Source organism: Scyliorhinus canicula, chromosome 13 (assembly GCF_902713615.1).
Source record: "Scyliorhinus canicula chromosome 13, sScyCan1.1, whole genome shotgun sequence".
NCBI classification, from domain to species: domain Eukaryota; kingdom Metazoa; phylum Chordata; class Chondrichthyes; order Carcharhiniformes; family Scyliorhinidae; genus Scyliorhinus; species Scyliorhinus canicula.
The window spans coordinates 25,112,789-25,126,906 of record NC_052158.1 but is presented as its reverse complement, the minus strand read 5'-3'; the positions used below and the strand labels follow the sequence as shown (position 1 = coordinate 25,126,906).

At 45.2% G+C, this 14,118-nt stretch overlaps 1 protein-coding gene across 1 annotated transcript in view; it reads right to left on the bottom strand.

Annotated features, from left to right (window-relative positions):
* LOC119976764 (spindle pole body component 110-like) overlaps positions 1-14,118 on the bottom strand; it is a 546,263-nt gene that overhangs the window by 162,219 nt on the left and 369,926 nt on the right. The window contains exon 36 of the mRNA XM_038817508.1: positions 20-55. Within this exon, the coding sequence (XP_038673436.1) occupies positions 20-55 (36 nt within the window). The remainder of the gene's footprint in view (positions 1-19; positions 56-14,118) is intronic.

Genomic DNA, 14,118 nt, shown 5'->3' with positions numbered 1-14,118 from the left:
TCTATATCTATTTCCTTACCGCACTGTTCCAGATTCCCAGTCAGTTTTTCAACTTCTGGAAAGAAGAAAACATTAAGTGGAAGCAATTAGGTTATTTTGGTACATCTCGAGGCATTAAATTGGTAAAATGCTCTTTAGTTGCAAGAGTGAAGAAATGGTCATACTTTCAGTCCGATAACTTACTAATGACTAAATATTGAGGGCTGGGTTACCCGTATTAAAAATGACGTTGGGGCCCTACCCACAAATGCAATTCCGGCCCTGTAATTGGACATATCCTACATATTAAAACTACAAACTAGTTACCTGCAGAAAGGTGTTGATAAACTATTTTTGTTTCCAATTTAAAATGTTGTTTATTTTTTGATTTAATAACACTGGCGACATTTCGGTTTATCAATGCAAGCACAACGGGATATACAAATAGCGGAACACACAACACATTGTCCAATGTTCTTTTTCCCAAGATTGTCCAAAATGATTTAATGGTATTGTACTCCCAATCGATCCCGAACCAACTTAATACATGTGAAACACAGGTTAATTGTGGATTTGATGACGCTAATTATTCGTTTTAGTTTAGTTTACACACAATCAAAATGTATTGATCGATCAACCTAATAGTACATTAAACGTTCAAACTGTAACGAATAGATGAACTCTGCATTTGATGTCAGGCGACTATTATCAGCTTCATTTTGGCAGATACAAGCATCTCTCGATTATTGGACAAGTATATATTTAACTTATTAATCTGTTAATTACCGAACAACTATCAAGGGACCTCGAGTGCACTTATTTCCTCAACTTTCATCGTTGAGGAGGCAAGATTGCATCTTTATAGACAATAAAATCGTATCGGAACTTGCAGTTACAGAGCATAGAACGTAGAACAGGACAGCACAGAACAGGCCCTTCGGCCCTCGATGTTGTGCCGAGCATTATCCGAAACCAAGATCAAGCTATCCCACTACCTGTCATTCTGTTGTGTTCCCTGTGCCTATCAATAGCCGCTTGAAAGTTCCTGGTGTCCGACTCCACTATCACTGTCCATTCCACACCCTAACCACTCTCTGAGGAAAGAACCTACCTCGGACATCCATCCTATATCTCCCACCCTGAACCTTCGCGTTATGTCCCCTTGCAACAGCTACATCCACACGAGGAAATAGTCTCTGAACGTCCACTCTATCTAACCCCCTCGTTATCTTATCAACCTCTATTAAGTCGCCTCTCATCCTCCTCCGCTCCAAAGAGAAAAGCCCTAGCTCCCTCAGCCTTTCATCATAAGACCTATCCTGCAAACCAGGCAGCATCCTGGTAAACCTTCTTTGCACCCTTTCCAATTCGTCCACAGCCTTCCCATAGTGAGGTGAGCAGAACAGCAAACACTACTTCAAAAATGATCTCGCCAGGGTCATGTAGAGTTGCAGCATATCCCCATTGCTTTTAAACTTAAGCCGCCTGTTATAAAACGCGAACACCGTAGAGACCGTCTTCACAGCTCTATCTACTTGATTGGCAACCTTCAGAGATCTGTGGGCATGAACCCCAAGATCTCTCTGTTCCTCCATATTCCTCAGAACCCTGCCGTTGACCCTGGAATCAGCATTAATTTTTTTTTCCACCAAATGAATCACCTCGCACTTATCTGGGTTGAACTCCATCTGCCATTTTTCGGCCAGGCTCTGCATCCTATCAGTGTCTCGTTGCAGCCTATAACAGCACTCCACCTCATCCACCCCTCCGCCAATGTTGTTGTCATCAGCAAATGTACTGATCCACCCTTCAAATCTATCCTCCAAGTCATTGCTAAAAATCACAAATAGTAAAGGATCCAGCACTGATCCCTGTGGTATGCCGCTGGAAACTGGCCTCCATTCTGAACATTTTCCATCCACCACCACCCTCTATCTTCTATGTGATAGCCAGTTACTTATCCAATTGGCCAAATTTCCCTCTATCCCACACCTCCTTACGTTCTTCATAAAGCGACCATGGGGAACCTTATCAAACGCCTTACTAAAATCCATATATACCACATCAACTGCTCTACCTTCATCTACACACTTAGTTACCTCCTCAAGGAATTCAATCAAATTTGTAATGCAAGACGTACCCTTCACGAATCCGTGTTGACTACCCCAGATTCAGCTGCATCTTTCCAAATGGTCATAAATCCTATTGCTCAGAACATTTTCCATTAACTTACCGACCACCGAAGTAAGACTAACCGGCCAATACTTACCGGGGTCATTCCTATTCCCTTTCTTCAACAGCGGAACAACATTCACCTCTCTCCAGACTTCTGGCTCTATGCCCGTGGACAGTGAGGACCCAAAGATCAAAGCCAAAGACTCTGCAATCTCATCCCTTGCCTCCCAAAGAATCCTTTGATATATCCCATCCGGTCCCGGGGACCTGTCGATCCTAAGATTTTACACAATTACTAATACATCCTTCCTCAGAACATCTACCTCCTCCAGCTTACCTGCCTGTATCACACTCTCATCCTCAAAAACATAGCCCCTCTCCTTGGTGAACATTGAAGAAAATATTCATTCAGCGCCTCTCCTATTTATTCTGACTCCAAGCACAATTTCCCACTACTGTCCTTGACCGGCCCGAACCTCATCCGGGTCATTCTTTCAATTCTCCCATAAGAGTAAAAAGCCTTGTGGTTTTTCTTCATCCGACCCGCCAAGGACTTCTCATGTCCCCTCCCCGCTCTCCTATGCCCTTTTAAAAAATCTCATTCCTTGCTACCTTATTACCCTGAAGCGACCCAACTGAATCTTGTTTTCTGATCCGTACATATGCTTCCTTTTTCCTCGACAAGACATTGAACCACTTTTGTGAACCACGGTTCCCTCACACGGCCATTTCCTTCCTGCCTGACAGGGACATACCTATCAAGGAACGCAGTATTTGTTCGTTGAACAAGCTCCACTTTTCATTTGTGCCATTCCCTGACAGGTTCTGTTCCCATCTTATTCTCCTTAATTCTTGCCCAATCGCATCATAATTACCCCTCCCCCAATTATACACCTTGCCCTGCCGTATGGCCCTATCCCTCTCAATTTTAATAGCGAAAGACACCGAATTGTGGTCACTATCTCCAAAGTGCTCTCCCACAAACAAATCTAACACTTGACCCTATTCATTATCCAGTACCATTTCCAAAGTGCCCCCCTTCTTGTCGGCCTTTCCACATATTGTGTCAAGAAACCCTCCTGCACACATTGTATAAAAACTGCCCCATCCGAACTGTTCGACCTGTAGAGGTTCCAATAAATATTTTGAAAGTTAAAGTTACCCATGACCTCCACACCTATCCATAATCTGTTTTCCAATTTCTTCCTCCACATCTCTATTAATATTTGGGGGCCTATAGAAAAGTCCTAACAACGTGACCGCTCCTTTCCTATTTCTAACTTCGGCCCATATTACCTCTGTAGGCATATGCCCTTCGAACTGCCTTCCTGCAGCCGTTAAACTATCCATGATTAACAATGCAACTCCTCCACCTCTTTTACCACCTTCTCTACTCTTACTGAAACATCTATACAACGGAACTTCCAACAACCATTCCTGTCCCTGTTCTAACCATGTCTCCGTCATGGCCACAACCTCTTAGTCCCAAGTACCAATCCACGCTCCAAGTTCCCCAACCTTATCCCGGATGCTCCTTGCATTGAAATAGACACACTTCACCGCACCTTTCTGTCTGCCAGTACACTCCTGCGACCTTGATACCCTCCTCAGTACCTCACAACTCTCAACACTGGCTTCTGGACTACATCTCGTTTTCCCAGCCCCCATATAAATCTGTTTAAAAACCCCGAAGTGCCGTAGCAAATTTCCCTCCCAGGATATTGGTGCCCCTCTTGGTCAGAGGCAAACCGTCTTGTCTGTACAGGTCCCACCTTCCCCAGAATGCGCTCCAATTATCCACGTACACGAAACCCTCCCTCCTACACCATTGCTGCAGCCACGTGTTTATCTGCACTCTCTCCCTGTTCCTCACCTCACAAGCATGTGGCACCGGCAACAAACCAGAGATGTCCTGGCTCTCAGCTTCTACCCTAGCTCCCTAAATTCATGTTTTAAATACCCGTCCCTTCTCTTACCTATGTCGTTGGTACCGATGTGTACCATGACTTGTGACTGTTCCCCCACCCCCTTAAGGATTCTGAAAACACGGTCCGAGACGTCACGGACCCTGGCACCCTTGAGGCAACATACCATCCGTGAGTCTCTTTCGTTGCCACAGAACCGTCCATCTGTCCCTCTAACTATCGATTCCCCAGTAACTATTGTTCTCCCTCCTTCCCTTCTGAGCCACAGAGACGGTCTCAGTGCTGGAGATCCGTTCACCGTGGTTTCCCCCTGGTAGGTCGTTCCCCTCAACAGTATCCAAAGCGGTATACTTGTTACTTAGGTGAACGACCACAGAGGATCCCTGCACTGACTGCTTCCTCCCAGCCCCTCTAATAGTCACCCATCTGTCTTGATTCTTCGGAGTAACTACATCCCTGAATCTAACATCTTTGACGACCTCTGCCTCCCAAATGACCCGAAGGTCATTCAGCTCCAGCTCCAGTTTCATAACGCCGTTTTTGAGGAGCTGGAGATGGGTGCACATCCCACAGGTGAAATCAGCAGGGATACTGACGGCGTCCCTCACCTCAAACATTCTGCAGGAGGAACATTGCACTGCCTTCCCTGCCATCCCCTCTAGAGAAAACAAGAAAAGGAAAGAAAGAGCTTACCTGTTATTCACTCTACCCCTTAGTTTAGAGGCAGTGGAAGGGTGGGAGACACTACAAGTGTAGTATCTAGGGTTTCGGAACCGCCCATCTTAAATACAGATAAAAATAAATCACATAACCAGAAACCACTTCGCCCCGCATGGGAATAGCAATCAGCTGTTATGGCTCGCGCAAACAATTTCAATCTTTACTACTTGCCCAGCAGTCACGCTGTCCTTACTCTGACCGGGTTCAGTTGGAAACTCCCAACAGAAAGTTAAAAAAAAAATTACTTCAATTCTCCGCAAACACTCACTCAGCTACCACTGCTGAGTGACTACCACGGGAACAACAATCAGCTGTTATGGACCCGCGCAAACAATTTAAATCTTTACTACTTATCCAGCAGTCTCTCCGTCTCCACTCTGACCGGATTCAGCTGTAAACTCCCAACAGTAAGGTTTTTAAAAAAATAATACAACCCGTCTCATCAAGCACTCGCTCAGTAACCGCTGCGCCCCGGACTATAACAACTCAGGAAAAATAGAAACTACTAGCCAGTCACCAGCCAATCACTTACCTGCAGGCTTTGACGTCGTCACGGTTAAACGTCTTTCTACTTCTACCTGGCCTCTGGTCTCCCTCTAGATCTTTACTTCTCTGGAATCCGTACAGTGATTGTTTTTTGTTTTGGTGAGAGTAGGAGGTAGGGAGGGAAACACTGAAGACGTGTTTGGGGTTTAACTGTTACTTGACAACAGCTCCTCCACAAACCACCTTCTAGATACAGTGATTGCAACGCACTGATGCAAATTTTCATCGCAACCGCCAATCAGCAGCTCCGCTCCGCTGCCCTCTGCTGGATGGTTGCCTTCACTTGAACACGGGTGGTGTCTTGCTCAGGTACATTGAGCGCAATGCAGTGATGCAAATTTTCCCCGCGACAGACAATCAGCAGCTCCGCTCTGCTGCCTTCTGCGGGATGTTTTCAGAAAAAGTAAAGATAAAAAATAATGTTAGCTGTCGATGAGAAGGGTAATCAATAACAGCTATTGTTCTTTATTAGGTTATTTTTAAACTTGTATTAGTTTTAAAAGCAGCAATACTATTTGGCTTCCGGTATTCCTATTATTTGATGTATTTTTTGTAATAGATTATGACCAGGTTGTGACAGTACAATCGTTTCCGGCTACCATTACTGAAAAATATCTATAATATGGACGAATAAGGAGACTTTCCAATCTTATGTTTGAAAATTCCATAACTGCGATCCGCCGCGATTTGATACCCATGCTTTCTGCCGTTGGTGTACAACCAATGTGAAATATATTACATTCGTAGAAACGTAGGAACACAGAAAATTGTAACAGGAGGAGGCTATTCGGTCCTTCAAGACTGCTTCGTCATTCCTTGATTATACAATTCAATAGTGTAATCCAACTTTCTCCCATATTCGTTGATTTCCTTCGCTCCAAGTGTCTAATGAAACTACTTCTTGAAGAGATGGAATGTCTATGTTATAACCCTACAGGAGGCCCACGGATCTGCAACAATAAAGTCCCTGCGGCCTCACCTGAACATGATCTTAGCAGATGTGGGCGGACTAATCCCTGTGTTCAAAGGACTGCAGGGATCTAAATAACCTGGCCTCGGTGAGGGGAGTAGGTGGAGATTACAGTACAGTAACTTATATAGTATATAGAATAGTAACTTGAATGAAACCGATTTATTTTTCTGCAGACATCATTTCCGACTGTCGCTTGCCTGAGAATTCACAATGGCGATGAGGATCATGTGGAGATGCAGCAGGCGCTGTTTCCTCCACAGCGTATGTAGATTGGGCCACAGGAGGCATTGACTGAAGTGGAAGAGATGCCACTAATTGGAAGGGTTGTGGTGTTTTACACTGAGACATGAGATTGGATCAAGTGCATAGAATGGATGAAATACGTCTTTAGGCTGAAAACATAGTCAGGGACGACAGATATGTGGTGACTGTCCTTGTGGTTTGCAGTGCAGAGACGTTCAGTATTATCAAAAGTTTTTTTCTGACTCACCTGACAACCGGCAGTTTGCAAAGATCGTTGCGCAGGTTGACGACCTAAAACCCCCACTTATCTTTCGATGTTCACGTTTCCACAGGGCTTCTCAGCGCCAGGCCGAACCTACAGATGGATTCCTGGGTAAACGTGTCACGTTTTGCGAGTTCAAGCCAGCATTATGAGAGACAATCGCAAGCCCGATGGTTTGCGGAACCAGAGACTGGATGACCGAAGAACGTTTACTGTGTGAGACTAACCTGGACTTCCGAGAGACAACTGTGATTGGGTTCTCCCAGCAGGGCGCACAGCGCGCTGCCCAGCGCTGAAAGCGAAGGCCGTCCTGATCTTCGGATGTCCGGCAAGGCAAGGGGCACCACTCCCACGTAGAAATCTCAGGCTCCGACGTTGGGAGGTCACACTCCACGGGACCAGGACCGAAGACATAATTTCCCAGTTCATGAATATTACATTCCCGGACCCTGGAGTTGCCTGACGTGAGGAATGAGACCCCTGACGCCAGAGAGTGACGCAGGGCACATGCCAACAGGATACGTTGCCCATCCACCACAACCAAATGAACAACCGCGCCCGGACGCGGATACACATTGTTGTCGACGAACCAGAGTTAGACCACCACCTTTACCGCACTTTGACACTATGTGTAACGCCTATCCGGGTCATAGACAGACCATCATTTTCAGAATTACGTTGGAGATTGAGGTCCCATCCCTGTGGCAAGCTGCCGCAATTGCAACAAGATACGCTCTGGGACAGACACCTTCATTGAAGTATATGGATGTCCTGCTAGCGACACATACAAGGGAACCATTGGAGATCGTTGTCACTTGAATGTCCCTTCCCGTGGAAAGCGAATCTTTGTCTGCGAACCTACCACATATGGAGGTAAAAGGTTCTGGCCCAGGTTTGCTGGGGCGCGACTGTCTGAGACTCCTCCGTCTGAACTGTCAAAAAGTATGCGAAATGCACTCCGATGGACCGGACGCTGTGACAGCAGATTTGGGGTGCTGGGGCGGGGCTCGGCACCTTTCGGGGCGCCTCTGCCAGAATATCAGTGGAACCGGAAGACCAGCTGTACAATTTGACGGCCCAACATATTCCTTGTGCTTTGAGGGCAAAAGCAGTGGTCAAACTGAACCGCTTTGAAAAGCTGGCAATCATCTGGACAGTGCAATTTGCGGATAAGGTCTCGCTGGTGCTGCCAATTATGAAGTCCGATGTGTCAGTCCACTTTCATGTGGGGATTTAAAAATGATAGTCAACCGGGCTTCCTGTCTAGGTCGCTACCTGTTGCCGAAGATTGAAGAATTATAAATGAGGCTCAGCAGTGGGCAGACTTTCACCGAGCTCGGTATGAGCCATACCTGTATCCAGTTAGTGTTGGATCCAATCTCTGAGAGCACGTGACCATCAACAGGCAAAGGGGGTTGTTCAAATATACCAGGCTATCGATGGGGTTTAGTCGGCATGTGCCATATTCCAGTGTAATGGAATTATCTTCCCAGGTTTCCCATAACTGGCAGTTTACCAGGGCCATGTGCTAATCACTCGCTCCTCTGACCAATAGCGTCTTGGAGGACGCGCTGAGTCAATGTGACGTAGCCGTCAACTTGTGGCGCGAAAACTATGCTCCATCTAAGTAGTCTATTTGCGAGATCCGGCCCGTTTTGGCTGGATCGTGGTACAAGCGGCACATTGCATTCCCTTCACGGACGTTGGCGTTTTGGCAGAGCGGAATTATGCTCAGAAAGAAAAGGAAGGGTTGAAATTGGTGTTTGGTGTTCGACGATTCAGATGATACGTCTGTGTTAATGGGCCAAAGGCTGTTCACGACCATAAGCCGCTTTTGGGATTATTCAAAGATAACAACCCAATTTCCCTGGTGGAGTCCTCGCACATTAAGCATCGGGTTCTCCTTTCAGAGACGGAGGAGTAGGTTTTGGTGCATCGCACAGGAACGAAGATTCTCCTCGCGGATGCTCTCAGCCGCCTCCTGCTGCCGACAAACGCGCCAACGCCAGCGGCACCGGATGAAGGAGTCTGAACCTTGCATTTTATGGAGTCGCTGCCGGAAACGGTGGCCGAGTAAACGTTTGGGCACAGACGGACTAGGTTTGGGATATCCCGGTGGTCATCCCCGAACGGGGTCAGGGAGCCATTTGCAGGACGTTCACAACGGATTTGCCATCGAAACGGCGATCGAGAACTTGGGAAATAATGTACCTGCTACCAGGAGCGACAGAAGGTCCCACTGGCAGCTCCACTTCAGCCATGTGAATTGCCGGGCCGGCCATGTGTCCCGCCCACATGTGGATTTCGGGGCCCGCACGAAACTTACCGATAGTGGAAGCACGATCTTTATGGTTGGATGCAGGCAAAATGAGGAATCCATCGAACGACATCGGCAGAGCTTTATCATTCGCTGACTCCCGAGGTTCCTCGTGTTGGAAAATGGCACCACTTACATTCGTTCGGAGTTTGCAAGTTTTATGAAGCAAAATGCAGTTTGTCATGATCGCTCTGCGCCCTTTTACCCGCCCTGGAATGGCTTGGAAGCCTGTGCCGTACAGACTTTCAAACTGAGGTTGAAGCGCCAAACCGCGGTCTCACAGGAAACCCATCTCACCCATTTTATATTCCGCTGTAGCAGTACGTGGCATGCTACCACCGGGAAGGCGCCAGTGGACCTAATGATGGGTTATTGCTTGCGCTAGTGGTTGTGCCTCGTTTCGCCGTACATGAGGGATAAGTTCTGTGATCAGCTGGAATGGACCTGAGCGCAGCGAGCCGGGCCTGTGAGAGAATTCACAGCTGACGACCTCATTTATGTCCAGAATTTTACTGACGGGGCATTATGGATTCAACACACAGTGGTAAGATGCACCGGGCAGTCTCGTAGACAGTGTGCGGCAAAGGAAGGACTCTGAATCGAACCCTACAGGAGGCCCAGGGCTCGGCAACATCAGAGACCCTGCGGCCCATCTGAATGTGATGTACCAAGATGAGGGGGTGGGTCTAGTCCGCCTGTTCTGGTGGCAGAGCATTCGTGTGTGGAATGTATAGTAACCTGAATAAAGTCGAATGTTTTGCTCCAGACACTCCGAATAGTCACTTGCCTGAGGATTTACAGTTTTGGCATGAACTACTTCATGTGGTAAGGAATTCAAAAGGCCTACCTGTGGGTGAAGAAATATCTCTGCATCTCTGCCCTAAAGTGGCAGTACTTCCACCTCAAAGACTGCAGCGGTTCAGAAAGGCAAATCACCACGACATTATGAAGGCAACTGGGAAGTGAAGTGAATGCTGGCCGAACCAGCGACGCAAACATCCCATGAATGAATTAAAAATGGTCTGTCCCGTATCCTAAGATTGTGACCTCTGGGTCTGGATACATTCACCATCGGGAACATCCTACCTGAAGCTGATCCTCTCTTTTTCTGTTAGAATTTTACAGATTTTTATTCGACCCCCCTCATTCTTCTGAACTTCGCGCGAATACAATGATACCTGATTCAATCTCTCCTCAAACGCCAGTCGCACCGTTCCAGGAACCAGTCTGGTAAATCTTTACTTGACTTCCTCTGCAGCACAAACATCCTTCCTCAGATAAGGAGACGAAAACTGCACACAATATTCCAGGTCTGGCCTCACCAGGGAACTGCATAATTCCATCTTGTCATCAATGCTCCTGTTCTCGTATCATATTGCTACGAAGGTCAACGTATAATTTTCCTTCTTTGCCGCCTGCTGTAGCTACATTCGTACCTTCAGCAAAGGTTTACGAGGTCTCTCAGATCTCGCTGCATAATCCCCTCTATTAATTTGTGCCCGTTCAGATGGACGTCTCCGTTGTCGATGTTGCTAACAAAGTGGAATACCTCGCATTTCTTAAAATTATACTGCATCTGCTATTAATCTGATCAATCATTCAACACATCCAAATCACACTGAACTATCCTTGCAACCGTCATACAGCTCACTGCCCCGTGAAACTTTCTGTCATTTTCAAATTTGGAGATATTAAATCACTAATATATATTGTGAATAGCTATGATCCGAGCACCAATCCCTGCAGTCCGTCGCTAGTCATTGCCTGCCAATTTGAAACATACGCCTAAATTCATTTTGTTTGTTTCTTCTCTGCTAACCAGTTTTTATTCATCTGAATACACTGTCGATAATTACATGCACTCACATATTAATACTAACTCTAATTATACATACGGGATTTTATGCGGGACTTTGTTGAAAGCCTCTGAAAGTCCAAATATACCACATTCACTGGCGCCCACTCGTCAACTCTGCTAGTTACATCCTCACAGAATACTAGTAGATTTGTCAAGTATGATTTTAACATCATAAATCCTTGCTGACTTTGTCCGATCCAGGCATTGTTTTCTGAGTGCTCTGTTGTAAAATCTCTGGTAATGGATTCTAGAATTTTCCCCACTACTGACGCCAGGCAAACTGGTCTAAGATTCCTTTTTTTCTCTTTACCTCCCTTTTTGAATAGTTGAGTTACATTCGCACCATCCAATTTGCAGTCAGTTAAAGAGTCTATAGAATCCAGGAAGATGACCACCAATGCATTAACTATTTCTCGCGAAACTTTCGTTCGTACACAGGGATGCAGATTATTAGGCCGTCCAGATAGATCAGCCGTTAATCCAATTATCTTCCAGGACAGAATTTCTCTACTAATATTCGTCTCCTTCAGTTCCTCCCTTTCAGTAAACCATACCTTCCTCAATATGTCGGGTACCTGATTTGTCTCCTCATTTGTGAAGTCAGGACCAATGTGTGTGTTTCCTTGCTCAGATACTCCTTTGTCCCTCTATTCTACATTCCCATTTTGCTGAATGTAAGGGGCCAATATTTGTCTTCACAAATCATTGTCTCCACGTACCTATAGAAAATTCACTTTTTATGTCCCCTGCAAACATACTCTCGTTCTCTATTTTTCCCTTCCTAATCAATCCCTAGTTCCTTGTTTGCTGATTTCTAAACTGTCCCCAGTCCTATGATCGGTTGCTTGCTTTTGCCAATATGTATGATTCGCATTCGATTGAGTAATATTTCTTATTTCCCATGTCAGTCATGAATTGGCCCCTTTCCCCATTTGACTTTGGTCGCAGACCGGAATAAACAATTGTAGTCGTTCCCCTCTGCACTCTTTTAATGTTTACCAGTGCGGATCCATTGTGACCTCTTTCAGTAACATTCCCCAATCTTTCATAGCAAACCTGCGCCTCATAGAATCCTAGTTTCATTTAGTAACTTTCAGGATCATCGAGTAAAAACCACTTCTCTCTTCACCGTGATGAAAAATTCTATCATAGAATTATATCGTATTATTGACGCTCATCCCAAGGAGGCCCTAGCAACTAGATCGCCAACTTCGATAAATTGCCAATGTTCTAATCTGCTTTATTATTTTTAAGGTTATAGGAGCCGTTACCACTCTCTTCTTAGTGTTACAAGAAAAATAACGCATTCCAAGTAACCACAATAAATTATCCAAAGGAGACTTTACAAGTCACTGATCAGGATCACATTTAATGAACATTTTGCACAAATTAAGCATGGCTGAAACGTTGAGTATGAATCACAAGTGTATAATAGCACATTTGGTCCAAGAAGTGGCTGATGAAATTCAACGTGGGCAAGTGCGAGGTTTTGCACTTTGGAAAAAAGAATAGAGGAATGGAGTATTTTCTAAACGGTGACAACATTCATAATGCTAAAGTGCAAAGGGACTTGGGAGTCCTAGTCCAGGATTCTCTAAAGGTAAACTTGCAGGTTGAGTCCGTAATTAAGAAAGCAAATGTAATGTTGTAATTTATCTCAAGAGGCTTGGAATATAAAAGCAGGGATGTACTTCTGAGGCTTTATAAAGCACTAGTTAGGCCCCATTTAGAATACTGTGAGCAATTTTGGGCCCCACACCTCAGGATGGACATACTGGCACTGGCGCGGGTCCAGCGGAGATTCACACAGATGATCCCAGGAATGGTAGGCCTAACATACGATGAACGTCTGAGGATCGTGGAATTATATTCATTGGAGTTTAGGAGGTTGAGGGGAGATCTAATAGAAACTTACAAGATAATGAATGGCTTGGATAGGATGGACGTAGGGAAGGTGTTTCCATTAGCAGGGGAGACTAGGACGCGGGGGCACAGCCTTAGAATAAAAGGGAGTCACTTTAGAAGAGAGATGAGGAGAAATTTCTTCAGCCAGAGAGTGGTAGGTCTGTGGAATTCATTGCCACAGAGGGCGGTGGAGGCCGGGACGTTGAGTGTCTTTAAGACAGAAATTGATAAATTCTTGATTTCTCGAGGAATTAAGGGCTATGGGGAGAGAGCGGGTGAATGGAGTTGAAATCAACCATGATTGAATGGTGGAGTGGACTCGATGGGCCGAATGGCCTTACGTCCGTTCCTATGTCTTATGGTCTTATTTCTACCAGTCTGAAGCCGACATACATCAGTATTGTATCTTAGTAAGGTGTAATTCAAATAATAAACAATATTTAATGAGTAGGTGGGCCGAATCACAATCAACACATTAAATAATAATTCACGAGATTATAGGATATTGTGAGCAGCTAACTATCACCGTCGAGATCCATTTAGGAGCTGATAATGCCCACGTAGAGCATTATCAAAATTATCACGTACCTGTTAAGAAAATTAAGAAATAGTCTCGCCTCATTTAGGCTAATTAGAATACAATAACAGTAATAATCAGTCTGTGGGGTGCAGACGGAATGAGGTTCAACACAATTGTTTCCACCGACCAATTTGCGCATTCTGTTTGAAGCTTAAATTAGTTTCTTGTGCCTTCAACCCAAAGAGAAGCGGTGGTTATCGGAAAAAAAGACACTGAATGTTAATTTGCGCACATAAATTAATATGCCAGCAAGACATATTCAAGCTCTGCTCTGTTTTCGAAAAGTATAAATTAAAAATATATGGAAGGTTTCCTGAGTAAATTCAGCAACTGGAACCAAGAACTTCAATGGCATCATTCAAGCGTTGCAGGGACGTATAATTCATCCCACGGCCTTTCATACCATAACTGCATCTCCCATCTGGAATTCAAACTGTTTTTGCTTCTTTTCAAAGTACTTCTTAACCAGCTCCTCTAACTTTTGAAACTGCCTTCACAAGTCGTTGTTCATATTGGATGAATGCTCCACCACATGTTATAGACAGTTACATCTGCTGGTTTCCTTTTTGATTGGAGCAATTGCAGGTTGCTCAAGGTGGTCTGGCATTTTCACAAGTCCCCCTGTCATTACCTGA